Source organism: Salmo salar, chromosome 10 (assembly GCF_965601325.2).
Source record: "Salmo salar chromosome 10, fSalSal1, whole genome shotgun sequence".
Taxonomy (NCBI): Eukaryota; Metazoa; Chordata; class Actinopteri; order Salmoniformes; family Salmonidae; genus Salmo; species Salmo salar.
This window is the reverse complement of record NC_138300.1, coordinates 65,055,350-65,083,319: the sequence shown is the minus strand read 5'-3', so window position 1 is coordinate 65,083,319 and position 27,970 is coordinate 65,055,350. Positions and strand designations below refer to the sequence as shown.

At 43.6% G+C, this 27,970-nt stretch overlaps 1 protein-coding gene across 3 annotated transcripts in view; it reads right to left on the bottom strand.

Annotated features, from left to right (window-relative positions):
- peak1 (pseudopodium-enriched atypical kinase 1) overlaps positions 1 to 27,970 on the bottom strand; it is a 298,755-nt gene that overhangs the window by 65,776 nt on the left and 205,009 nt on the right. For all 3 annotated transcript variants that reach the window (XM_014123825.3, XM_014123826.3, XM_014123827.3), the window contains one exon: positions 475 to 3,937. In XM_014123825.3, coding sequence (XP_013979300.1) covers positions 475 to 3,800 — 3,326 coding nt within the window. In that variant the 5' untranslated portion in view covers positions 3,801 to 3,937. The remainder of the gene's footprint in view (positions 1 to 474; positions 3,938 to 27,970) is intronic.

Below are 27,970 nucleotides of genomic sequence, written 5' to 3'. Positions count from 1 at the left end.
AAGCCATTGGTCAACCGCAAAACAGAATGCTTCAGCACAGGTACTGACCAAGACCAGACATAGAGCACACATTACACCGGTTTTAAAGTCTGGCTGCCTGTGAGTTTTAGAATTCATTTAAATATTCTTCTATTGGTTTTTAAATCAATCCACGATTGTGCACGCCAATACATGTCAGACATGCTATTTATTTATGTACCCAGTAGGTCCCTCAGGTCCTCTGGCACTGGCCTTTTAACTATCCCAGAGCCTAGGACCAAGAGGCATGGAGAGGCAGCCTTTAGTTATTATGCCCTGTACAAATATAAGTCTCATCATAAAGCGTGCTGCTTACAAATAACAAGGCCTGCAGTTATCTGCAGTAAGGAGGCGGCTTATAAGTCAGTATAGAGAACATTTTTGAATTTTTTTCCTGAGCAAGGATTAACAATCAAGAGTAATTATCTTTTTTTAAGACAGATTTAAATCAATTACCTGATGGCCTTGCAGTGGAGGGCAGTCCCGGTGGTAGATGGTCTGACGTCTTGGTTCTCCTCTGGGGACAGCAGAGACGTTTCTCTGCATTCCTCCACCCGCAGTTCCCCCTCCCAGTCACCGGAGGCGCTGCCGTCTGGCTTGTAGGTGAATATGATTGTGGGTTTCTGACTGGGGTCCTCGTTCTTGGCCTCAGAAAACCAGTGGTGGCGTTGGATGGGCGGAGGTGGCAGCATGTGGATGACCGTCCCGTCTAGCCCCACCAGCTTGCCCTTCTTCGTCTCCTTCTGTGCCTTTTCCCGCTGTTCGTCCTCATCCTTCCGCCGGCGGAAGAAGCTCTTGAAGGAGATCCAGCGTTTGGGCTTGGCGCTCTCTGCCGCCACCCGTCTCCCCTCCCCTCCACCCGGGCTGGTCTCTCCATCACAGGGGCGCGAGGGTGAGCTGGAGGCGGCAGGCTTGGTCCAGTGGCCAAAGTGTCTCTGAAGGATGTTGGAGGCATAGTATGGGGAAGAGGTGGATCTGGGAGGGGGGAATGGAGCGTTGGGCTCTGACTTCGTGGGGCTGGACAGGGGCACGGCTGCTGAGGCACTCTGGGATTTGGGCAGCTGTTTAGAGGGTGTGTCCTTCCTGGGTTTGGACAGGCAGCTGTCAGTGGAGGAGAAAAGAGATTTGGGTCGACTGAGTGTTTCTTTGGTGGCGTTGGGTGGGAGGGCATATAGCTCCTCGACACTGCAGGCTTTAGAATGTGGGGAAGGTGACTCTGGGGGAGACTGTGGGGGCTGGATAGAGGCAACGATCTGGGACAACACAGTGCTGGCCTTCTCCCGGTGGCCCGTCCCAGTGCCTGATGATGACAGAGGGAAGTCAGTGCTCCCCTCTTTGCTGGATGTTGTTTCCTCACTGATCTTGCGAGTGTGCCCACTAGTGGCTGAATTGGAGCTGCTTTTGGCCAAGATGGCAGCGACAGTGAGAGGAGTTGGAACAGCAATCGATGTGGCAGCTGAAGGAGAAAGAGAACCAGCAGCCATGCTCGCAGCTATAGTCAAGTCTTTAGTGGTTCTAGCGGTCAGCTCCTGGCTTATCAGGGCTGCTGCAGTGGCTTTCCTTTCTTCAGCAGCAGCTTTCTCTGATGCCGCTTTACCAATAGTTTTCTCTGTAGGAGGTTGGACACTTTCTGAGGAGCCAATCTCCTCATAAGTGTGGCTAGCCACTCTCCCTTCCTTTGTTTGAGGCATCTCCCCACTTAGACCCAGGAAGCTCTTATACACCGCCAGGTTGTCGTAAGCACTTGGGTTGATGACGATAGGCACCTTGACGGCGTTCTTGGATCTGCGGGAGTATGTGGTATCATCCCGGATGATGATGGGGAAGGGGGGCATCCCTGCATTGTTGTAGCTGTTGAACTTGATCTCGGACAGGTTAGGGGATTTCACAGGTACAGTCCGAGAGGAGGAGAGGCCAGCAATGGGAGAGGTTGGGGCCGACTTGTGGCTGCAGTGACGAGGTGGGACGGCAGGGCCAGACGCTCCAGTGGACTCCAGATCCACTTTGGCAATCTTCTGACGGGGACTGGTGCTAGACGTCCACACCTCCTGGTAGCGGATAGCACCTGGTTGCTTGCTGGCCTTGCCCTGGAAGACAAACGGTGTGGCGGATGTGGGGGAGATGGGAGATGATGGGGACATGGGTGAGGCTTGAGACAGAGGCTGGCATAAGGGGGAGATGGGGTAGGAAGAGGGGCTAATGGGAGTCTTTGGCTGTTTGGGAGTGCGTTCTTGGTTTTGTTCCTCTGGGCTAGCCATGGATGCAGACACGTCCACCACTGTGTAGGGCTTACAGATAAGATGCTTCTCCAGGTTAACCACACGGTAAGGTTTGGCTTGTTCCTCTGTGGGGCTGAAGCTGATCGTCACTGGCTGCCCTGGAAGAGCTTGAGGCATAGGTAAGCCCTCCCTGCTGTCCTGATCCTCCAATTGGATGGCGAGAACAGCCTTGTGGGTTTCCGTGACCTTGGGTGGACTGACAGCCTTCTGGGTCTGTTGTTCCTTGTCTGTACCAGCAGCCTGAAGGGCCGGTGTTCTGAAAGCTGTGGGGGAGTGCAGACCGTTTCTCAGGGGGCCACAGGGAGCACTGCTGCTGCAGCTGGAAGTGGTGCGTAAGTCCTCCGGCAGCGATGATGAGGACTCTGGGGAAGTGGTGCACTCCGAATTGGAGAGAAAGCCGCTGCCCTGCAGGTCACCAGGGCCGTACGGAAGGAGACCGTGGCCTCCATTGGAGTCTGTGGAGGGGTATCCATTAAGGATCTCATCATAACTGTCGTCGTAGTCCACGGCGCAGATCCTCTGGAGTGAGCGGTTACGTAACGGTACAGTGTTCCACTTCTTCCCCTGGGCAAAGGGGACTGGGGAGAGTGTGGCGGCACGGAAGTTGGCGAAGCGCGGCTGGCCCCGCATACGGATCTCCATGGCTAGAAGTTCCTCGTCACTCTCATCCCAGCTCTCATGTTCATCGTCGTCGTTAACTTCACTTTCGTCATCTTCATCCTCATCATCATCCTCTCCTTCGCTGGAGAACTCAGGGTAGCAGAAGCGCCCTCCTTCGGTGCTGATGACCTCCATACTGTTGCTGAGGGACACCCGCTTTTGGGCAGCCCCTCCACTGCTGCTGCTGCTCCCAATGGCCAAGCAACCAGCAGCAGGGAGTCCTCTCTCTAAAGAGCGCTGGAAGGAGCTGCTGATGCGCCCCAAAAAGAGGTCCTTTGACCCGGACAAGGGGCTGGGGCTAGGGCCAGAGCCCAGGCCCGCAATCTCCTTGAGCATATCAGTCAAACCATTGTCATTCCCACGGGGTGCACGCCGACTGCGCTGCCTGTAACGCTCAATCTCCTCCCCGGCATATTCCCCTTCATTGTTGTTAGGCCCACCGGGCTTCTTGCGGTTCATCCCATTGCGAGTCCAGATGGTAAAGGCAGAGGTTTTGCCGGGTTCACCAGCGTCTGGTGGCCGATGTAGGTTGCCCTCCAAGTCCAGGTCGGCCGAAGAGCAGGAGAGCATCATGGTGGGCTTGACAGCGATTGTGGGCTTCTTAGCCACGGGAGGGCGGAAGTGGCCAGAGCGGGCTGAGACACTGTCACCGCCTCCCCTCTGGGAGCTGCTATCGTTGGGTCTAGTTCCAGCAGGGGGTTGGCTCTGTTGTTGGGAGGGTTGCTCAGGGGCAATCTTCTTCAGGCCACCCTCGGCCAGGCAGTGCAGGCTCTTGGGCTTAAAGCAGTTCTTGCACTCGCCTGGTTTCCACACGTGCTCCGTGAAGGTGTTGCAGGCGGACATGGCTGCTGTCCTGGTGAGGCAGCACGGTGGGTCAGTGGACAGGAAACCCCTCCATGGGAACCACAAAGGCAGGGGAATGGACTTTTCTACAGCACCGCTGCCTTCCGGTTAACCCTCAGACCTAGCAGAGACTCAGCCTGAAAGGAAATGAAACATGGCATTATTAAACTGTCATATCACAACATTTGTTTTCTATTTAATTGTTTCAGCATAAAACCTTTGGTATAAAGTTTGTTTAATTCAGTATACTTGACATGAACACAGCATATTCAATGTATTATTGTTTTTTAAAGTAGCCAATATGATGAAATCATGTAATAAATATTTTCATTTTCAAGATCACCAACACTTTTTGAAAGGGGCAACAAACAAAAGGTATTCAAAAATAAAGAGGGTAAGTGCCTAACGTATACAGCCCTAAAATGAAAGATTAATCACTCATGTGAGGTTTTATGACTTTACTTACAACATTTTTTCGTGAGGTAATAATATTTGATAAAATATGTTACAAGTCCAGACATGGCTTAATGACTACCGAATGTACTCTTTAAGCCCATGGGTGTTACAAATAAGGCCAACTTTGAAATAATCCATTTTTATTATTTTCCAAATGTTGAAAACTTCCAAATGGACATTTCTTATCTAAGCTTAAAATTCTAATCACTTCCCCTAAAGTTAAAATATATTGATCATTACTATTCATGGTAGTAGCATTCATATCCAGAGGTTTTTGTTCTTGCCAACCAGTACATACCTCTTAAACAAATCAACTAATCAGACTTCAATCAAGACGGTGTGTTACTGCTTGGCTAGAACAAAAACGGTCTCAAGACAGTTTCAAATCTCCCTCTCTACTGTTGTATAACAAAAGGTACAGTACATTTGGTGAATGAGGCCCAAAAATATTAAGATTACTTTATTGGTCAATTGCACACAAAGTCCAACTGAAATGTCACTTCCGCTTTTAACCCAACCACTGCGTAAGACACATGCATACATAGATATACAGGTTTTTTGGAGAGGAGCTGCCACACTGGGCGCCCTGGGAGCTGTTGTTGTGGGGGAGTTGAGTGCCTTGCTCAAGGGCACAACGGCAGGTAATGGCATCTATGCTTTGACACCAGCAACCTTCCGGTTGCCAGCTCACTTCATGCCAGATGTCATTCCCATCGGACCTGGATTCAAACTGGAAACCCTCCGGTTTCTGGTTCACTTCTCGCACCCCTAAGCTACATGCCGCACAGACAATGCCCCAGCCCTAACTGCATGAGTAGTAGTCCAATAGTAATCACCTTGTCCTTCATTTGCTTCCATTTTTGTCCACTACTTGTAGGTCTTTTATCCCTGATATGCTTCAAACTTTTGCATCAATGACTACCTGTCCACTGCAAACGTTTTGGAATAAAACACCACGGATAAAGTTCGGAATGACACAATTTCATGTGTATGCCACAATGCAGGGCTACATTTATTTAGAGATCTCCCCCATAAATCAACAGCAAGGACTTAGGGTGAAGACAAAACAAAAGTTTTAGAAGTCTACTCATTCAAGGGTTTTTCTTTATTTTTTACAATTTTCTACATTTTAGAATAATAGGGAAGACATCAAAAACTATGAAATAACAGATGGAATAATGTAGTAACCAAAACAAGTATTTTCTATATATTTTAGATTTTAGATTTTTGAAATAGCCACCATTTGCCTCGATGACAGCTTTGCACTCTTGGCATTCTCTCAACCAGCTTCATGAAGTAGTCACCTGAAATGCATTTGAAATTACAGGTGTGCCTTCTTAAAAGTTAATTTGTGGATTTGTTTTATGCGTTTGAGCCAATCAGTTGTTTTGTGACAAGGTAGGGGGAGTATACAGAAGAAAGCCCTATTTGGTAAAAGACCAAGTCCATATTATGACAAGAACAGCTCAAATAAGCAAAGAGAAACAACAGTCCATCATTACTTTGAGACATGAAGGTCAGACAATATGGAAAAGTTCAAAAACTTTGAAAGTTTTTCAAGTGCAGTCGCAAAAACCATCAAGCGCTATGGTGAAACTGGCTCTCATGAGGACCACCACAGCAATGGAAGACCCAGAGTTACCTCATCTGCAGAGGATACGTTCATTAGTCACCAGCCTCAGAAATTGCAGTCCAAATAAATGCTTCACAGATATAAAGTAACAGACACATCTCAACATCAACTGTTCAGAGACTGCGTGAATCAGGCCTTAATGGTCAAATTCCTGCAAAGAAGCCACTACTAAAGGACACCAACAAGAAGAGACTTGCTTGGGCCAAGAAACACGAGCAATGGACATTAGACCGGTGGAAATTTGTCCTATGGTCTGGAGACCAAATTTGAGATTTTTGGTTCCAACCGCCGTGTCTTTGTGAGACGCGGTGTGGGTGAACGGATGATCTCGGTATGTGTAGTCCCCACAGTAAAGCATGGAGGTGGTGGTGTTATGGTGTGGGGGTGCTTTGCTGGTGACACTGTCTGTGATTTATTTATAATTCAAGGCACACTTAACCAGCATGGCTACCACAGCATTCTGCAGCGATATGTATGTCATGCCATCCCATCTGGTTTGCGCTTAGTGGGACTATAATTTGTTACTCAACAGAACAATGACCCAACACACCTCCAGGCTGTGTACGGGCTATTTTACCAAGAAGGAGAGTGATGGAGTGCTGCATGACCTGGCCTCCACAATCACCCAACCTCAACCCAATTGAGATGGTTTGGGATGAGTCGGACCGCAGAGTAAAGGAAAAACAGACAAGTGCTCAGCATGTGGGAACTCCTTCAAGACTGTTGGAAAAGCATTCCAGGTGAAGCTGGTTGAGAGAAAGCTGTCATCAAGGCAAAAGGTTGCCATTTGAAGAATCTCAGATATATTTTGATTTGTTTAACACTTTTGGTTACTACATGATTCCATGTGTGTTATTTCATAGTTTTGATGTCTTCACTACTATTCTACAACGTAGAAAATAGTAAAAATAAAGAAAAACCCTTGAATGAGTAGGTGTTCTAAAACTTTTGACCGGTAGTGTATGTTTACTCATAAAATATTTGGAAACCAATGGTCTGGGGTATAAATATACACAATACTGTATACTACAATATTACGCAAAGTTAGTATTGATCACATTGAACAATATTCATTTCCATTCTGTATAGAGTGGGTGCTTTTGCTGCTACTGTACCCTTGAAACCCACCTGAGATAAATTGAAAATGTACAAAAGGCACATATGTACAACATTGCAAGGTTCATTTAAGAGTAAAATAAGGTAAAACACATAAAACAATGAGCTGTGAGTGATTGATATCCATTATATTGTTCACCAAGTTTTGTTGCTACTGTATTGGCTGTGACGTGGTAGGACTGCTGGCATGAAAATATAACTTTCAATTGAAAATAAATAGTAATTAATGCCCATGATATGCACATGATAGCATACTACAACACATGAATGTCTTAATTTTACATTAAATATGATCACTTATATTTTACATGAAATATTATCACTTATCTTAGGGTACTACAAATATCTGTAGAATGTTTTCATCTGAGTCACCTCCACACCAGTTGTTTTTTCAGCTTTGAAATTGGCCACTAGTAGGAATTTACACAACTGTCAATAACTTAAAGGGAAGTTTATCCGCTGCGCTTTCACTGTATATGTTATGTCCATTCATATTTTATTAACATATAATGCCTAATAAAAATCCAGAATTTCCTCACTATACACAAATACGAGTGTTTCTACATCTCACCGGTAGAAACAGGCCATCTACATTTCCTGGTTGTAAGCAAACCACAATATCCAGAATTCAATGTGATTTCAGGAAGTAGTACCGCCACCGGTCGAGTTGGATCCAGTTGAGAATTGGCATCAACAGGTAGTTAACGTTACTCACTGGACCAGCCCCTTGTTCATAGAACATCAGATTGTGAATAACACCAGATTGCAAAAGCACAATCCCCTCTGGAGAAAACTGAATCATCAATACACAAGCTAAGTGCTCCTCAAACTTTTCACACCCTTGCAGTGAGTTCTTTGGCATAGGGGAGAGGGGCTGTTAGAACACTCTTCTAGCCTATTCACTCTATTTTTGGCAGCGCTTGTCTACTCAACAGCACAACTGTAGGTGGTCTTACACAACAATACATAACTAGACTGTCTACAAGTCAAGCCCCCCGATACAGTTCACACCTTTCCTAATAGCCCATCTCAATGGCCCATCATTGACTCTGAGTGTAACAAAACACATAAGCCTACTGTAACCTTTTTTGTTAACAGATGAACATGGTTTCTTGTATGGTTAGACATCCTCATAATCAGTCATGTCTTTCCAGGAGACTTGCAGTACAAACAGATCACCTGCAAGAGATCAAAGCAGTGGGTTGAGAAGAAAGTGTACAAGCCTAGAACCCACCACTTCAGGGAGAGGCTTATCCACCTGGTTGTGGAGCGCAGAAATGGTCAAGACGTGGTCTACAAGCAGCCAGAGTCACAGCTCCCCAAATCCAATATCCCTGCCAAAATCACCACAGTGCCAAAGCCTGCTAAACCAGCTGCCATTGCCCAACACAAGACAAGGTTCACCAACTGAAAAACATCCAGGATCACCCGCAGGTGAAGATGCCGGATGTGGAGGTCCTGGGTTGGAATGGTTACAAGTGGTCTGCGGTTGTGAGGCCGGTTGGACGTACTGCCAAAATCTCAAAAACGATGTTGAAGGCGGTTTATGGTAGAGCAATGAACATTAAATTATCTTGCAACAGCTCTGGTGGACATTCCTGCAGTCAGCATGACTATTGCACTCTCCCTCAAAACTTGAGACATCTGTGGCATTGTGCTGTGTGACAAAACTGCACATTTTAGAATGGCCTTTAATTGTCCCCAGCACAAGGTGCACCTATGTAACGATCATGCTGTTTAGTCAGCTTCTGGGCAAAGGAGAAATGCTCATTAACATGGATGTAAACAAATTTGTGCACAACATTTGAGAGAAAGCTTTTTGTGTGTATGGAACATGTATGGTATCTTTTATTTCAGCTCATGAAACATGAGACCAACACTTTACATGTTGCGTTAATATTTTTGTTCAGTATAGAATGCCTAGTATGCTCACAACTGCATTGTGGTATAAATATCGCTTCAGAAAGTATTCATGCTCCTGGATTTATTCAACATTTTGTTCTGTTACAGCCAGAATTGGATTAAACAGATTTTCTTACCCATCTACAAGCAACACCCCATAATGATGAAGTGAAAACTTTTCACATTTTCTTTAAACTGAAATACAGAAATCTCATTTACAAAAATATTCACACCCTTGAGAAAATACATGTTAGAATCACCTTCGGCAACGATTACAGCTGTGGGTCTTTCTGGGTACGTCTCGAAGAGCACTGCACACCTGGATTCTACAATATTTCCACATGATTCTTTAAAAAATCATTCTCAATCTCTGTCAAGTTGGTTGTTGATCGTTGCTAGACCGCCATTGTCAAGGCTTGCCATAGATTTGAGCCGATATATGTTAGTATTGTGGAGTAACTACAATGTTTTTGATCCATCCTCAGTTCTCTCTTATCACAGCCATTAAATTCTGTAACTTTTTTAGTCACCATTGGACACTTTGTGAAATCACAGAGCGCCTTGATCTTTGAATTGACTAGGTGTATTGATACAACATCCAAAGTGATATTCAATGTCTGCTTTTTGTTGTTGTTGCCGCCATCTACCAATAGGTTCCCTTTTTTTGTATTAACCTATCCACCAACCCCCCTTCAGTGGACACATATCTTAGTTTTTTACAGTTTTTCTGCTACATATATACAGTACCAGTCAAAAGTTTGGACACACCTACTCATTCAAGGATTTTACTTCCTTTTTACTATTTTCTACATTGTAGAATAATAGTGAAGACATCAAAACTATGAAATAACACATGGAATCATGTAGCAACCAAAAGAAGTGTTAAACAAATAAAAAAATATTCTATAATTTTACATTCTTCAAAGTAGTGTCCCTGTGCCTTGACAGCTTTGAACACTCTTGGCATTCTCTCAACCAGCTTCACCTGGAATGCTTTTCCAACAGTCTTGAGCTCTTGTTGGCTGCTTTTCCTTCACTCTGCGGTCCAACTCATCCCAAACCATCTCAATTGGGTTGAGGTCGGGGGATTGTGAAGACCAGGTCATCTAATGCAGCACTCCATCACTCTCCTTCTTGGTCAAATTGCCCTTACACAGCCTGGAGGTGTGTTTTGGGTCATTGTCCTGTTGAATAACAAATTATAGTCCCTCTAAGCGCAGACCAGAAGGGATGGCGTATCGCTGCAGAATGCTGTGATAACCATGCTGGTTTAGTGTGCCTTGAATTCTAAAAAACTAAATTACAGACAGTGTGACCAGCAAAGCATCCCCACACCTCATTCTCCATGCTTCACGGTGGGAACCACACATTCAGAGATCATCTGTTCACCTACTCTGCATCTCAGAAAGACACAGCGGTTGAAACCACACATCTCATATTTGGACTCATCACACCAAAGGACAGATTTCTACTGGTCTAATGTCCATCCACTGGTCTAATGTCAATTGCTCGTGTTTCTTGGCCCAAAAAAAGTCTTCATATTATTGGTGTCCATTAGTATTGGTATCTTTACAACAATTCGACCATGAAGGCCTGATTCCCCACAGTCTCCTCTGAACAGTTGATGTTGAGATGTGCTTGTTCCTTGAACTCTGTGAAGCATTTATTTGGGCTGCAATTTCTGAGGCTGGTAATTCTTAATGAACTTATCCTCTGCAGCAGAGGTAACTCTGGGTCTTCCTTTCCTGTGGCGGTCCTCATGAGAGCCAGTTTCATCACTGCACTTGAAGAAACTTTGATAGTTCTTGAAATTTTCAGGATCGACTGACCTTCATTTCTTAAAGTAATTATGGACTGTCGTTTCTCTTTGCTTATTTACCATTCCTGAACGTGTGACCAGAAAGAAGCTACCTAGGGGCAATACCAGAATAACTTATCTAGTGATTCTGTCTCTTCACAGCAGAATAGGTGCCCTTCTTTGTGAGGCATTGGAAACCTTGGGGTCTTTTTAGTTGTGATCTGTCTTCAGTCGATAAGTATTCAAGCCCTTTGTTATGGCAAACCTAAATAAGTTCAGAAATAAACATTTGCTAATCAAGTCACATAAGTTGCATGTACTCTGTGTGCAATAATAGCTTTTAACATGATTTTTGAATGACTACCTCACTCTGTACCCCACACATACAATTATCTGTAAAGTTCCTCAGTCAAGCTGTGAATTTCAAACACAGATTCAACCACAAAGACCAGCAAGGTTTTCCAATGCCTTGCAAAGAAGGGCACCTACTGAAAGATGGGTAAACAAATTAATAAAAAAGCTGTCATTGAATATCCCTTTGAGCATGGTGAAGTTATTAAATACACCCAATCACTAAAGATACAGGCTTCCTTCCTAACTCAGTTGCTTGAGAAGAAGGAAACCGACTCCTCTGCCCACCACAATGTGCCTGTGAGATGTCAAGGAGCACGGACACATCACCGGATGTCAGAGGTATTTTTTTATTTTCACCAATAATCTAAAATGGTTAATTGTTGCACAAAATGTTCTCTTAGGTGTTCATTCAAACACTGAAAAAGAGTGATATTCTCAAAAGTTATATTTAATGCAGTTTTTACATACGGTGTAGTAAGGTGTTGCATCGGTGTCCTGAAATCCATTGCAGGTTCTTGTGCCACTTATTGAGAGACTAAGGCAGGCTCATCTCTCAGGTAAAGCTGGGGACACAATCTTGGAGAAAGATGCAAAGAAGGGTCGCCAGAGGAGAAAGCGGATAAGCCTTTTTGGACAAGTAGCATCTGTGTAACACTAGCTTAATTACTGCTGGTCCTTGGAATACAACGTACATACATTGCCCTATTACATGTTTCAAGTTTGCTTTCAATGGCACCGGAGGGGATGGTTGCCGTTTTACGGGCTCCTAACCAACTGTGATATTTTTTGTAACTCATTTTATACATAATGTTTCTGCTACCATCTAATGACCGAAAATTGCTTCTGGACATCAGAACAGCGATTACTCAACTCAAACTGTATGAATATTTTTTCTTTAATGAGTCCGACGCGAAGGATATACTGGTACCCAGAGGCCCAAATCCCCTGTCATTCTGGTGAAGAAAAGACGGAAATACAGGGTGCGGAGGACTGGATGCCTTGTGAAAATTCGGCCAGTGAGTAAACCACAACTACCATCTGTATTATTGGCCAATATGCAATCATTGGAAAACAAACTGGACGATTTACAATTAATACTATCCTACCAACTGGACATTAAAAACTGTAATATCTTATGTTTCACCGAGACTTGGCTGAACGACATGGAAAATATCTTCTTCGTGTTTCGGCAGGACAGAACAGCTACGCCTGGTAAGACGAGTGGTGGGGGTGTGTGTATTTGTCAACTGCTGGTGCACGATGTCTAATATTAAAGAAGTCTCGAGGTATTGCTCGCCTGAGGTAGAATACCTCATGATAAGCTGTAAACCACACTATCTACCAAAAGAGCTCACATCTATATTATTCGTAGCTGTCTATTTTCCACCGGAAACTGATGCTGGCACTAAGACCGCACTCAAAGAGCTGTATAAGACCATAAGCAAACAAGAAAATGCTCATCCAGAAGCGGCGCTCCTAGTGGCCGGGGACTTTAATGCAGGCAAACTTAAATCAGTTATGCCTCATTTCTACCAGCATGTCACATGTGCAACTAGAGGGAAAAAAACTCTAGAGCACCTTTAATCCACACACATAGACACACACAAAGCTCTCCCTCGCCCTCCATTTGGCAAATCTGACCATAATTCCATCCTCCTGATTCCAGCTTACAAGCAAAAAGTAAAGCAGGAAGAACCAGTGACTCGCTCTATACGGAAGTGGTCAGATGACGCGGATGCTACACTACAGGACTGTTTTGCTAGAACAGACTGGAATATGTCCCGGGATTCATCCAACGGCATTGAGGAGTATACCACCTCAGTCACCAGCTTCAACAATAAGTGCATCGACGACATCGTCCCCACAGTGACCGTACGTACATTTTCCAACCAGAAGCCATGGATTACAGGCATCATCCACACAGAGCTAAAGGCTAGAGCTGCCGCTTTCAAGGAGAGGGACACTAATCCGGACACTTATAAGAAATCCCGCTATGCCCTCAGACGAACCATCAAACACAGGACTAAGATGACTACACAGGACTAATACTACTACACCGGCCCCGACGCTCGTCGGATGTGGAAGGGCTTGAAAATGATTACGGACTACAAAGGGAAACCCAGCCGCAAGCTGCCCAGTGATGCGAGCCTTCCAGACGAGGTAAATGCCTTTTATGCTCGCTTTGAGGCAAGCAACACTGAAGCATGCATGAGAGTACCAGCTGTTCCGGACGACTGTGTGATCATGCTCTCCGAAGCCGATGTGAGCAAGGCCTTTAAACAGGTCAACATTCACAAAGCTGCGGGGCCAGACGGATTACCAGGACGTGTACTCAAAGCATGTGCGGACCAACACCAGCATGCGCGGACTGGTCATGGCTCACAACACCATCATGCCAGAAACCCTAGACCCACTCCAATTTGCATACCGCCCCAACAGATCCACAGATTATGCAATCTCTATTGCACTCCACACTGCCCTTTCCCACCTGGACAAAAGGAACACCTATGTGAGAATTCTGTTCAGCGTTCAACACCATAGTACCCACAAAACTCATCACTAAGCTAAGGACCCTGGAACTAAACACCTCCCTCTGCAACTGGATTCCTGACGGGCCGCCCCCAAGTAGTAAGGGTAGACAACAACACATCTGCCACACTGATTCTCAACACTGGGGTCCCTTAGTCCCCTCCTGTACTCCATGTTCACCCACGACTGCGTGGCCAAGCACGACTCCAACACCATCATTAAGTTTGCTAATGACACAACAGTGGTAGGCCTGATCACCGAAAGCCTATGGGGAGGTGGTCAGAGACCTGGCAGTGTGGTGCCAGGACAACAACCTTAATCTTAATGTGAGCAAGACAAAGGAGCTGATCATGGATTATAGGAAAAGGAGGGCCGAATTTGTTGCAGCACAGACATTCCTCTTTTGTCGACATGGTTGGACAGCACCCACATACGAATGACCAGTCAGAGTCTGACCATGGCTACCCAGGATCATGAGCTGCTTGCTGGTCTCACAATTCTTGTTCTCACTGTCTCAACTCATCTTCAGTGTATTCCAGCTCAAATAAATAGGGCTGTATGTCCCTATGTAAAAGAATATTAAACAAATATTTTGTTGTCCAGCTCTTCTTGGAAAGAAGGATAAGAAGCAGCCATTCTAACTATTTAGCAATCTCGGATAGACAGTGCACGGGTAACATAGCTCCCGTGAACCTGTATAAACTAGTACAGCACCCGTTTTCAAAAGCTTGCCTTCGAGGGTGTGAATACAATTGGACAAGGAAGTAGGGCTCCAGTCAAGCTGAAGTCTTTACAAAGCCAGAAAATGAGTCAACCTAGATATCCTGCAGTGTCGTGGCAGACAGGAACATCGTTGAGACAAGTCCAATGGCTTTATTGAACAAGGACAACCATTTCTACTTGCTGCTAGCGTGATCGGCAAAACACAAAGGCAATAACAATAATAGCTACAAAACATGAATCCATTCATTTTTAGATCAGACAGCAGGCTCAATCAACCGATGATTGTGGACTACAGGAAAAAGAGGACCGAGCACGCCCTCATTCTCATCGACTGGGCTGCGGTAGAGCAGGTTGAGAGCTTCAAGTTCCTTGGTGTCCACATCACCAACATGGTCAAAGCACACCAAGACAGTCGTGAAGACGGCACGACAAAACCTATTCCCACTGAAGAGACTGAAAAGATTTGGCATGGGTCCTCAGATCCCCAAAATGTTCTACAGCTACACCATCGAGAGCATCCTGACTGGTTGCATCACTGCCTGGTATGGCAACTGCTCGGCCTCCGACTGCAAGGCACTACATCGGGGTAGTACGAACGGCCCAGTACATCAATCACCGGGGCCAAGCTTCCTGCCATCCAGGACCTCTATACCAGGCGGTGTCAGAGGAAGGCCCTAAAAATTGGCAAAGACTCCAGACACCCTAGTCATAGACTGTTCTCTCTGCTACCAGATGGCAAGCGGTACCGGAGCGCCAAGTCTAGGTCCAAGAGGCTTCTAAACAGCTTCTACCCCCAAGCCAATTAGACTCTTGAACATCTAGTCAAATGGCTACCCAGACTATTTGCAGTGCCCCACCCCCAGCCCCTCTTTACACCACTGCTACTCTCTGTTGTCATCTATGCATAGTCACTTTAATAACTCTACCCACATGTACCTACTACCTCAACTAACCAGTGCCTCCGCACATCGACTCTGTATCGGTACCCCCCTGTATATAGTCTCGCTATTGTTATTTTACTGCTGCTCTTTAATTACTTGTTACTTTAATCTCTTGTTCATATCCATATTTTTTTGAAACTGCATTGTTGGTTAGGGGCTTGTAAGTAAGCATTTCACTATAAGGTTTACACCTGTTGTATTCGGTGCATGTGACCAATAAAATTTGATTTGATGGGATTGGATTGGATATACTCTCTGGCATGAAAATTCTAAAATACCGCTATGGTGCATAACTATGTCTGAAACACTCATCACGCAGATTTATGAAGGGAGAAAGGAAAAACACCCCAAACAGTGTCTAGCTGTGACGTTTCCCTTTAATAATAGAACATCATTGACTAAAACTGGAATGTATAGCACAATTCATTTTTTTATCTTACCTTTATTTAAGAACAAATTCTTATTTTCAAAGACAGCCTAGGAACAGTGGGTTAACATATTTTTACCTTGTCAGCTCGGGGATTCGATCTTGCAACCTTTCGGTTACTAGTCCAACGCTCTAACCACTAGGCTACCTGCCGCCCCAACTGGTTCACCCACATGAACTGGTTGAAACATTAAAATAGCTGAATTCATCCAAAGATGGAAGTGGGCTTAATGGGTACACGGGCTGACTCTTACCTGACACATTTGCATGAACAAGTCAAAATGGAAATCAAAACCAATCCATGCATGCATATAGAGGTGACAAAAACACACAGCACTGCTCCCTTCCCTCCATTAGATGGCAATGCATTGCAATGTTTTCTCTGTCAGAGGCACACTAACTCCTCTCCACTGAGGGGCAGTGAGCTCCCCTGCTCCTCTAACTCCTCAGCTGAGCCTGTGAGTCTATGGAGCCAGGGGGTCAGAAATTTCCCTGGCCTATTTTTGGACTGCAGCTCTGTGCAGTTGCTAGTTACAATCAGCCAGGCTTACAAGGGATCTACGGACTGACAATGCCATAAAGTCAGGCCCCATGCTGAAATCTATCTGCATCGGAGGAGCTAGGGCTGGGCAGGTCTTTTCAACTGAATTCAGATTTGTTTCATTTCAGTCCAAACAGTACGGTTGAACTGTATTTTGCAGTGTCAACAGATATAACCAGGTAAATGATTTGTGCCTTAGTGTAGTTAATATAACTACTATAACTAAATAAATGCTCGGTAGGTAATGCTTGATCGGTAATTCAGCTTTGACCAATGATCAGAGCTTGTTTGCTGTATTACCATGGGCTATTATAGTGGACAATTAGTGGCTGCATTATAGTGAATTATGACTAAACTAACTACTATATGACTAAAATGATGATTCAGAGGAGCAAACCAGATAGATATGCTTACTGGCAATTCAAACAAGGAGGACCAAGACAGATGTACACCAGTTATCTGTGAGAGCTCAGTGGTCAAACACTTCCTGTTTTCAAGGGATACCAGGTCACACTTCCATGTGGCCCGTGTGGCGACAGGAAACCACATCCTTGAAAACCCATTTTGTAATTTTATCCTTTCGGCTCCATGTTCTGCAGTCATCACTTTTAATGCAGTCTCTCCATCCCTGTAGCCCAGAAACGGCATAGGTTATCATTTGTGGCTAGAGCTGTAATGAATACAGCATTTATACAGTGAGGAAAAGCACCACTGGATATTCTCCTGATCACATATTGTAACAAAATGAAAGGGATAATTGGTTTTGAAGCCTTTGTGCACCCAACTCTCAAAGTTGCATGTTCATTCATAATATAAGCAAGGTTCAATATAAATAAAACAACACATTTACAATTCTTTACTATTGTCTCAATTGACCATTCCACCCACTCGCTTGCGCTCTTTGCGTGCCCTGAGCACAATTTAAAATACACACTTGAGAGAAATCAAGTAAAATTTGAAATGGCACGCCGCTGAGGCTTCCAATTAAACTGAATGTTTCACATAATTGTATTTATACTGCCACAGGAGTATGAAAGTTGTTTTTCTGACCTGTGGAAATTGTTGCTTTATTTCTGCATTTACCCCTCACTCCAGCAAGCCCCAGAGAAACACTTCATACTTTTAAGCAGAAAGAAAAAGTTATCAAATCCAGAGAGGGTCCTAGGAGTTGAGAAAGTCAGGATGACAACTACACCTGGGACCAACAGTAGTAGCCTAATAGGATAGGAATGATGCATCTGTTCACTTGCAACCATGCACATTGCCTTCCAGACACGTTTTGTTCATAACAGACTTTGGCAAATTCCCACAGTGATGATAGGGGTAAGGGGATTAAGTAGCCATTCACATTTATAAACAGAGTTCACAGACTTGATTTAGTTAGCTAGCTAGCCATCCACCACACACTAAAGAGGTAGGGTTTCAGATGTTTTCAGAAGATTGGCAGGGACTTTGCTGTCCTAGCTTCAGGGGTAAGCTGGTTCCACCATTTGGGTGTCAGGACAGAGAACATATTTCACTAGGCTGAGCGGGAGCTGCCCTCCCATAGGGGTGGGAGGGCCAAGAGACCAGAGGTGGCAGAATGGAGTACTCGGGTTGGGGTGTAGGGTTTGAGCATAGCCTGAAGGTAGGGAGGGGCAGTTCCTCTTGCTGCTCCGTTGGCAGATACAATGGTCTTGTAGTGGATGAGAGCTTTGACTGGAAGCCAGTGGAGTGTGCGGAGGAGCAGGATGACATGGGAGAACTAGGGAAGGTTTAACATCATGCGGGCTACAGCATTCTGGATAAGTTGCAGGGGTTTGATGGCACAAGCGGGGTGAGTAGTGAGAGTACGTGCAGACTCTGGCCATTTTGAAGTCAAAGGGGACAAAGACAGAGGTCAGGGATGAGTTGATGAGGGAAGTGAGAAGGTCTCCGGAGATGGTCTGGAGGAGGGAGTGGGGGATGGGGTCGAGCGAGAAGGTTTTCGGGTGACCGGAACTCAATAGTTGCATGATTTCATCTGGAGAGAGAGGGGAGAAAGAGGTCAAGGCATATGGTAGTTCTGTGTGAGTGGTACCAATGGACTCATTAGGCTGAGTGAATGAGGAGTGCTTATTTTCTAAGTGGTTGACAAAGTCGTGCGCAGAGAGGGAGGAGGGAGGTGATGGGGGGGGAATAGTTTCCTAGGGTTAGACGCAGAAGCTTGACATTTAGAGTGATAGAAAGTGGCTTTAGCAGCAGATACAGTGGAAGAGAAGGTAGAGAGGAGGGAGTGAAAGGATGATAGGTTCTCCAAAAGTTTAGTTTTTGCCATTTTTGCACAGCTGCCCGCAGCCCTGTTCTGTAAGCTCGCCACGGAGTAGGAAGGGAGGGCCGAACTGACCGGGAGGAAAGAGGACTGCGAGTGATAGGATGTGGAAAGGGAGGAGAGTAGGGTAGATGAGGCAGAATCAGGGGACAGAAAGGAGAAGGATTTAGCAGAAGGGAGAGAGGATAGGCTAGAAGAGGAGAGAGTAGTGGAAGAGAGATTGAAGATTGCAACAGCGCATGACCATCTGGGTAGGGGCTAAGTGGTTAGGGTTGGAGGAGAGGGAGACAGAAAAGGAAACAAAGTAGTGATCAGAGACCTGGAGGGGGTTGTAGTGAGATTAGTAGGCGAACCACCTGTAGTAAATATGAGTTTAAGCGTATTGCCTGCCTTGTGAGTGGGAGGGAGGGGACTGGGAAAGGGCGAGGTCAAAAGAGGCAAGGGTAGGATAGAAATTAATCGAAGGTAAACGTTGTGAGGTTGAAGTTGCCCAGTAAGAAGAGCGGTGAGCCATCTTCAGGAAATTAGCTTATCAAGGTGTCATGCTCATTGAAGAACTCTAAGGGCACCTGGTGGGCGATAGATGAGAACAATGTTAAGCTTGAGTTGACAAGAGACAGTGACCACATGGAAGTCAAATGAGGAGATGGACAGGTGAGTGAAGGAGAAAAAATGAAATATCCACTTAGGAGAAATTAGTAGCCCTGTGCCACCACCGCGACAACCCAATGCTCTCAGACTACGAGATAACACATAGTCAGATACAAATAGGGCAGTGTTCTCTGGGGTGATCCATATCGCTGTCAGGGCAAAAAAGTCTAGGGACTGAAGGGCAGCATAGGCTGAGATTTACTTGGTGTTCTTGACCACAGATCGGCAGTTACAAACGCTGCCAGAGACCAGGAATTCCAAATAGAAAGGTTGCAGCCAAGGGGTGGGGAGTGTCTGTAAAGCCTACAGGGAGAGGAGCGAACAGGTATAGAAACCACATGCAGTTGCAAAAGCTACAAAAGAGCAAAATGAGATCTGAAAATAACTAGGTAAGATACTCAAATGAGAGTGGTGTGGAAACTTCCTCTCTTTCTGTCCTTGGATAACTCTGCAGAACAACTCGGCAGAAACGTGTTAGTTTTGGCTCAGAGACCTCCGCTGACACGGCTGCCACTGAGAAAACAAGGGAGACTGAAGTACTAACAGTAATAGCTAATTGCATACCAGACAGAAGTGAAGAGCACACCTCGTGGTACTAATTACTGATTGTCTAAGAGAGGAACAACCAATCCTCCTCCAATACAGCCACTGATTACAAAAACAACAGTCACAACTATGTTTTACTCCCTTAAGAGATGACTAGGACTGCAACCCAGTCTTAATTTAGTAAAAAGAAAATATTGACGAAAAATATTAGTCAAACACCTATTCATTCAGTGGCAGTTGATTTATTTGACAATTTATAAAATCCATACATAACGGAGCTCCAGCTGGTGACGCCTCCGCATACAATTTAAGAAAATCATCAAGGATAACAAAGCTTAACAGCTTATTTCCATTGTGGTCCTTTTGAAGAGGGAAAGGGGGAATACAACAAGGTTAGGCGGTGATTGTAATAACAGACAATTGTTGTTTGTTTTACAACATCCGATAATTAATACAATTTCCGTTCCTAATAAACAACTCTCACATACCCTTAATATAATATATACAGCTGAAGTCGGAAGTTTACATACACCTTAGCCAAATACATTTAAACTCAGTTTTTCACAATTCCTGACATTTAATCCTAGTAAAAAATCTCTGTTTTAGGTCAGTTTGGATCACCTCTTTATTTTAAGAATGTGAAATGTCAGAATAATAGTAGAGAGAATTATTTATTTCAGCTTTATTTTCTTTCATCACATTCCCAGTGGGTCAGAAGTCTACACAGAGTCAATTAGTATTTGGTAGCATTGACTTTAAATTGTTTAATTTGGGTCAAACGTTTCCACAAGCTTCCCACAATAAGTTGGGTGAATTTTGGCCCATTCCTCCTGACAGAGCTGGTGTAACTGAGTCAGATTTGTAGGCATCCTTGCTCACACACGCTTTTTCAGTTCTGCCCACAAATTTTCTATAGGATTGAGGTCAGGGCTTTGTGATGGCCACTCCAATACCTCCATTTGGAAGACCCATTTGCGACCAAGCATCAACTTCCTGATGTCTTGAGATGTTGCTTCAATATCTCCACATAATTGTCCATCCTCATGATGCCATCTATTTTATGAAGTGCACTTGTCCCTCCTGCAGCAAAGCACACACACAAAATGATGCTGCCACCCCCGTGCTTCACGGTTGGGATGGTGTTCTTCGGCTCGCAAGCCTCCCCCTTTCTCCTCCAAACATAACAATGGTCATTATGGCCAAACAGTTCTATTTTGTTTCATCAGACCAGAGGACGTTTCTCCAAAAAGTACAATCTTTGTCCCCATGTGTAGTTGCAAACTGTAATCTGGCTTTTTTATGGCGGTTTTGGAGCAGTGGCTTCTTCCTTGCTGAGCGGCCTTTCAGGTTATGTCGATATAGGACTCGTTTTACTGTGGATATAGATACTTTTGTACCTGTTTCCTCCAGCATCTTCAGAAGGTCCTTTGCTGTTGTTCTGGGATTGATTTGCACCTTTCGTGCCAAATTACGTTTATCTCTAGGAGACAGAACGCGTCTCCATCCTGAGCAGTATGATGCCTGCGTGGTCCCATGGTGTTTATACTTGCGTACTATTGTTCGTACAGATGAACGTGATACCTTCAGGCACCAAAAAGGCAGACCATATGCTATCCTGGGAATTTCCCTCTCCGCCACCTACTTAATCGTACCACTCACTTTTGAGACATGCTACAATTTAGCCATTTTTTCAGTGAGAACTTGAAACTACGTATGGAGGTTATACATTTCTAATTCCTTGGAAGATTATTCCAAAGAATGGCAGCTGAGTATAAAAATGTTTCTTTCCCCATTCCACTTTTAATCTAAAAGGAACAGCGTCAGTTTCACTCCTTCTAGTGGAATAGTTATGGTTATCCCTTACTAAGTTAAAGTAGTTACATAAGTATCTGGGGACCATACTGTAGACAATCTGATGTACAAGACAATTTTATCTGAGCAACTCTCTCCTCCACTTAAAGTCACCTAAGGCTTTCAAGGTGGGAATAGTCAAGATGCGTATGTGCTGGAAGTTTAAGAATAATCCTGACTAATTTGTTCTGAGATGTCTGCAATTGATTTTTTAATATCTTGGGGGCACTATTGTACCAGAAAGGGCATGCATAGTCAAAGTGGCACTGAACAAGAGCCCCTGCCAATGTCCCCATTGCATTCTTATCCAGATATTTGGATGTTCTAGCCAGGAACCTAATTTCATGGTTCACTTTGGCGATAAAATTTTGTGCCATGCTCTCCCCTGTCAGATGGTTATCTAGCACACATCCAAGATACTTAACAGAGTACTATGCCACCTACTACCACCTTAAAATCTGGGAATTTCCAGTTTCACTTTGGACCCGAACAAGATGGACTCTGTTTTTCCAAGGTGAAGTGACAGCTTATTGTTATATAGCCATTTACTGACATTCAGAAGTTCAGAACTGAGGGCTTTCTCAACCACATTTTTGTCTTTGTGGGAAACCAACAGTGCAGAATCATCTGCATATAGGAAAAGTTCACATGTACAGGCAGATTTCAGATCATTTATATACAATAGAAATAAAAGTGGACCCAGCACACTCCCTTGGGGTACCCCACATTTCAAGACTTTGGGTTTAGACAGGGTCCCATCAACACCCACATTCTGTTTTCTTCCTTGCAGGTAAGAGCTGACCCATTTTACTGCTAAGTTGTTAAAGCCCATTGCTCTTAATTTGATTAACAGAATCTCATGAACCACTGTATTGAACGCCTTTTGGAGATCTAACATAACATTTCCCTCTGTCTACTTCCTTTATGTGGTCAGTCAGACATTGTAGACCGGTGTCAGTGGAATGGGACTTCCTGAAGCCAGATTGGTGCTCATAGAATAGGTTATGTAAGGAAATATAACTCAATCTGCTTGAACATAATCTTTTCCATGACCTTCGATAAAGCACACAGGACTGAGACAGACCGATAGTTTCCATGATCTAACTTATTCCCTTTTTTAAATAAAGTAATGACCCTTGCAAGTTTTAGTTCACTGGGAAAACACCATAGTTCAACAGACAAATTCACAATGTGAGTTACACAGGGGGATAATTACCACAGCATCCTTTAGAAATCTGGCAGGAATGTTGTCAAGGCCAGCTGCTTTGGAATGGTAAAGTTCTTTCAGCCTCTAGCATTTCGGATGATGAAAACGAGACTAGACTAAATTATCTATGTGACAAAAATCTGACTAGTAAGTGGACTGGAAAATAGTTTTAGGAGAGATTGACCGCTTTTCAGTTGTATTTGTTTGGTCCAATCAAAAGCATGCATAACATTAGCCTTACAATTCTGCAATCTTATTTCAATATTGCAATACTGTTATTGGTTTAAAATAAATACCATGTCCTGTTCATTCACAAGTCACCTCTCTGCTCGGCAACCTTTCTCCTATCTGGTGGCAAAACAAATAAGGCACACGCCATGGCTACTCTCCCGGTGGTACAAGCTCCAAGTAGAAAAAGGGGCGACGTTTGGAGCCACTTCAATTATCGTGTCGATTGCAACTTTTCCACAGGGGAAGATAGCGTTTGTCCCCACAAGTTCACAGGGGAAAAAATACTACCAACCTCAAGAGACATCTGAAAGTACATCATCCCAAAATATATGCTCAGGTTATAACGGATTGATAATGCTAGCTAGTTAGTTTGCTGCAACTACAGTATGAGACCACTACTTATGACAGAACCTTGATTACAATATATATACAGTATGTCAAGGGGCAGGGCTCTAGACTGCGACCATTTAGTCGCATTTTGTGACCTTTTGACTTAGCTGAGCGAGTAAATGTTTTAATTGGTCGCATCAGTGCGATCTGAACATTCATTACATAGTCACCTAACTCAAAAGTTTCAAAAAGTCCTATTTTTTCCCACGAAAACCATGATTTGGTCAAAAGGTAAAGTCCATGTTTCACTGGCTGGGGCCTGCTGCTGTGATGAGTGAGCCACTTGATGTGTACTCCAGGAGAGAGAAAAGTGGTTTCTTATTGTACAACATTTCAAAATCCAATTGCGGGAAATACATGGCTTTGGAAGCAATTACTGTTGTTCTCAGCTTTCTGTGGGTACAATTTTTTTTGGCATCTCTTCATATTAAGCCCAATAGCAACTATTTTACAAGCAAGATATTTGATATTGCTTTAAGATATGAAGCGTACGAAATGTACAATGATGCATCGTCCATTGCGAGTTCAAAGGATAGTAGGCCACATCTGCTGAGTTTTTTAAGGACATTTAATTTACTGTTGGATTAATACATGACTACTAGCAGTAGGTATTATATTTACTGTTGGATTAATACATGACTACTAGCAGTGGGTATTATATTTACTGTTGGATTAATACATGACTACTAGCAGTGGGTATTATATTTACTGTTGGATTAATACATGACTACTAGCAGTGGGTATTATATTTACTGTTGGATTAATACATGACTACTAGCAGTGGGTATTATATTTACTGTTGGATTAATACATGACTACTAGCAGTGGGTATTATATTTACTGTTGGATTAATACATGACTACTAGCAGTGGGTATTATATTTACTGTTGGATTAATACATGACTACTAGCAGTGGGTATTATATTTACTGTTGGATTAATACATGACTACTAGCAGTGGATATTATATTTACTGTTGGATTAATACATGACTACTAGCAGTGGGTATTGTATTTACTGTTGGATTAATACATGACTACTAGCAGTGGGTATTATATTTAGTGTTAGTAATCTAGCTACGTGTTTTGAGTTAACACTTTCTCATGTGGTGAATTAGCCCCAAAATAAATTAGCCTATGATACTAGCACACATAAAGATGTAGGAAAATTCTGGATTTTAACAGTAAAATATAACAACCCACAATCATGGGATTATGTTGCATTTCAAAATATCTTGAATCATGCTATACTGTTAGACATGTTAGATAAGACAAAGCACTGTATTTACTGAATAGCCTACCATCTTAGTAGTCTATTACACAGTGTAAAGCATGGTGAATGACTTTATAAACCGATTACAAATTTGTTCCTATTACTTGACACTGCAGGGGAATAATGGTGCAACCAAATCATGGGCTGGTGCCACAAACTAAAAAGGTTAGTGTCACCAGTGGCATCAGGGGTAAATGTTAGTCTGGAGCCCTATCTACTGCAGAGTAACGTGTTCCATAGGATGTTATGCAGAAAAAATATGTTGGTAGCACAAGGCTATGTATGTTTGTGCACATGGAAGTCAGTGATTTATGTTTGCTATAGGTTAATGAGGCAATACAAATGTGATGTGACCAAAATGTGACTAAAATTAAAGGGTATTTAGTTTACTAAAATGGACCACTGTCATTTTGACAATAACTAGACTAAATCATTATTCAAATGACAAAAAATTTGGACTTAGACAATGGTATTTTAGTCAAAATGACGAAGACTAGACTAAATAAAAAATAAAAAAAAGAGTGCTGCAACCCCAGTGTGACGTGGGGCGTAGGGGCTAGATCTTGTATGTTATATCACCACGGCAACAGCTTGGGCGACGCCAGGCCAGACACAAAGGAGGAACTGCCCACTAAAAGGTTATAGACCAAGTCTCGGGCGGGGTACCATTTATCCTGTTTTTTTTTTATCCGTGGCCTGATGGGAAACAATGACTAGCGGACTACTTTTAATCAAAATAAATGAATCAAATCAAAACCTTAATCGCCTAGTGAGGAAACATTAATACATCCAAAGCTGATTTCACAATCCAACACACATACCTATGTAACGGGAAAGCTGGGGTGGAAATTGTGTCTGATTATACCAAAGCAAGGTTTTTTTTATTCCAGAGATATCCAGCCACAGACTATTTCACAACTTTGGGCTGTTGCATTTCTAAAATGAGTTAGAGTTGGCGATAATGAAAAATAGTGTTATTTTTCACCTCCATTTTCCAGATGGGATGTAACATAGAAAACATAAAACAAAGACAACACATAACAAAAAGTTAGAATAGAGGTAAAGTGAAGGAATAGGATTTTATGTCAAAATGCTAATTATGGATATTAAATATCATGCTATAAGTGAATAATACAGTCCTTTGATCTAGCACCACTTTATTTTTTGCATTTTTGTCAACACCTATCTCCTCCCAAACTTTTTGGTCTATATTTTAACAAACCTAACACAATGGTAAATCTAAGTGCTGGCAGTAGCGTTATAGGTTTGGGGTGTGTCAGGAATATTTTTGCTATTTGCACAACCGGAATTATGGGCCAGTAGTTAGAGGTGGGTTTTGATGAATAAACAAGTTGTGGGTGTGTCGAGGCTTGGCCCCTCACTGGTCAATCAGAATGTACTCCATGGCTAAATATGTGGTTGCGTCAAGTTGTGTATTTACGGTCGTATGTATTGCGTTGTCATCAACTCCAATTTGAATGTTAGTCCGTTTTTGCCTAGTTGGTTAAATAGCCTGCCCCATATTTGCTAAATATGTTGAACATGTTTGCAGTCCACATTGTCCTAATTGCTTTGCTTCAATATGGAAATACATTGTTAAACATTGGCTATAGCATTCACACTGATATAGGGGCTATGCCTACTGTAAATGGCAGTCTGGACATGGACATGCAAAACAGTCAATAAGCAAGATAAAATTCACTAGGCTATTCACACCCCTTGAGTTTTAGATATGGTGCATTTAACTGTATTTAGACAGCCTAACTGCTCCTTGTGGGAGCATAATACAGACAAGGCAACTTAGACTGTGGAGGGTTTCACGCACATCCAAACTTTTCACAGGAGCTGGATAAAGAGACAATATTAAGAGAAAGGGGTAATGCCCACTGACCGTTATACTGCTCGGAAAAGTCATGCTTTATAAAAATCAAGGAACTATCTTACAGATCATGTTTGTACTTCTCCAGAAATAGCAGACAAAATTGCATTGCATTAAAGCCATGTACACTACCGTTCAAAAGTTTTTGTCCATTAAAATAACATAAAATTGATCAGAAATAGAGTGTAGACATTGTTAATGCTGTAAATGTTGTAAACTATTGTAGCTGGAAATGGCAGATTTTTTATGGAATATCTACATAGGCTTATCAGCAACCATCACTCCTGTGTTCCAATGGCACGTTGTGTTAGCTAATCCAAGTTTATCATTTTAAAAAGGCAAATTGATCATTAGAAAACCCCTTTGCAATTATGTTAGCACAGCTGCAAACAATTGTCCTGATTAAAGAAGCAATAAAACTGGTCTTCTTTAGACTAGTTGAGTATCTGGAGCATGAGCATTTGTGGGTTCGATTACAGGCTCAAAATGGCTAGAAACAAAGCACTTTCTTCTGAAACTCGTCAGTCTATTCTTGTTCTGAGAAACGATGGCTATTCCATGCGAGAAATTGCCAAGAAACTGAAGATCTCGTACAACGCTGTGAACTACTTCCTTCACAGAACAGCGCAAACTGGCTCTAACCAGAATAGAAAGAGGAGTGGGAGGCTCCGGTGCACAACTGAGCAAGAGCACAATTACATTAGAGTGTCTAGTTTGAGAAACAGACGCCTCACAAGTCCTCAACTGGCAGCTTCATTAAATAGTACCTGCAAAACACCAGTCAATGTCAACAGTGAAGACGCGACTCTGGGATGCTGGCCTTCTTGGCAGAGTTGCAAAGAAAAAGCCATATCTCAGACTGGCCAATAAAAATAAAAGATTAAGATGGGCAAAAGAACACAGTCACCAGACGGAGGAACTCTGCCTAGAAGGTCAGCATCCCAGAGTCCCCTCTTCACTGTTGACGTTGAGACTGGTGTTTTCTAAGGGGTCACTTAGAAATTACATTTCTGGGGGCCTCCCAGGTGGCGCAGTGGTCTAAGGCTGTGCCACCAGAGATTCTGGGTTCGAGCCCAGCCGGCCGCGACCGGGAGGCCCATGGGGTGGGGCACAATTGGCCCAGCGCCGTCAGAGTTAGGGAGGGTTTGGCCGGCAGGGATATCCTTGTCTCATCGCGCACTAGCGACTCCTGTGGCGGGCCGGGAGCAGTGCACGCTGACCATGTCGCTAGGTGTACGGTGCTTCCTCCGACACATTGGTGCGGCTGGCTTCCATGAGCACAAGGCAATGTGTGCACACGCAGACCTAAGATCTCTTCGGATGGAGGCATGAATGTTTGTCCTATCCATTGAATATAGTTTATTATAGAACATGTAGGTCTAATCTTGGAAGCTGATTGGTTAAAACAGCATTACAGCTGGTGTTTATTCCACA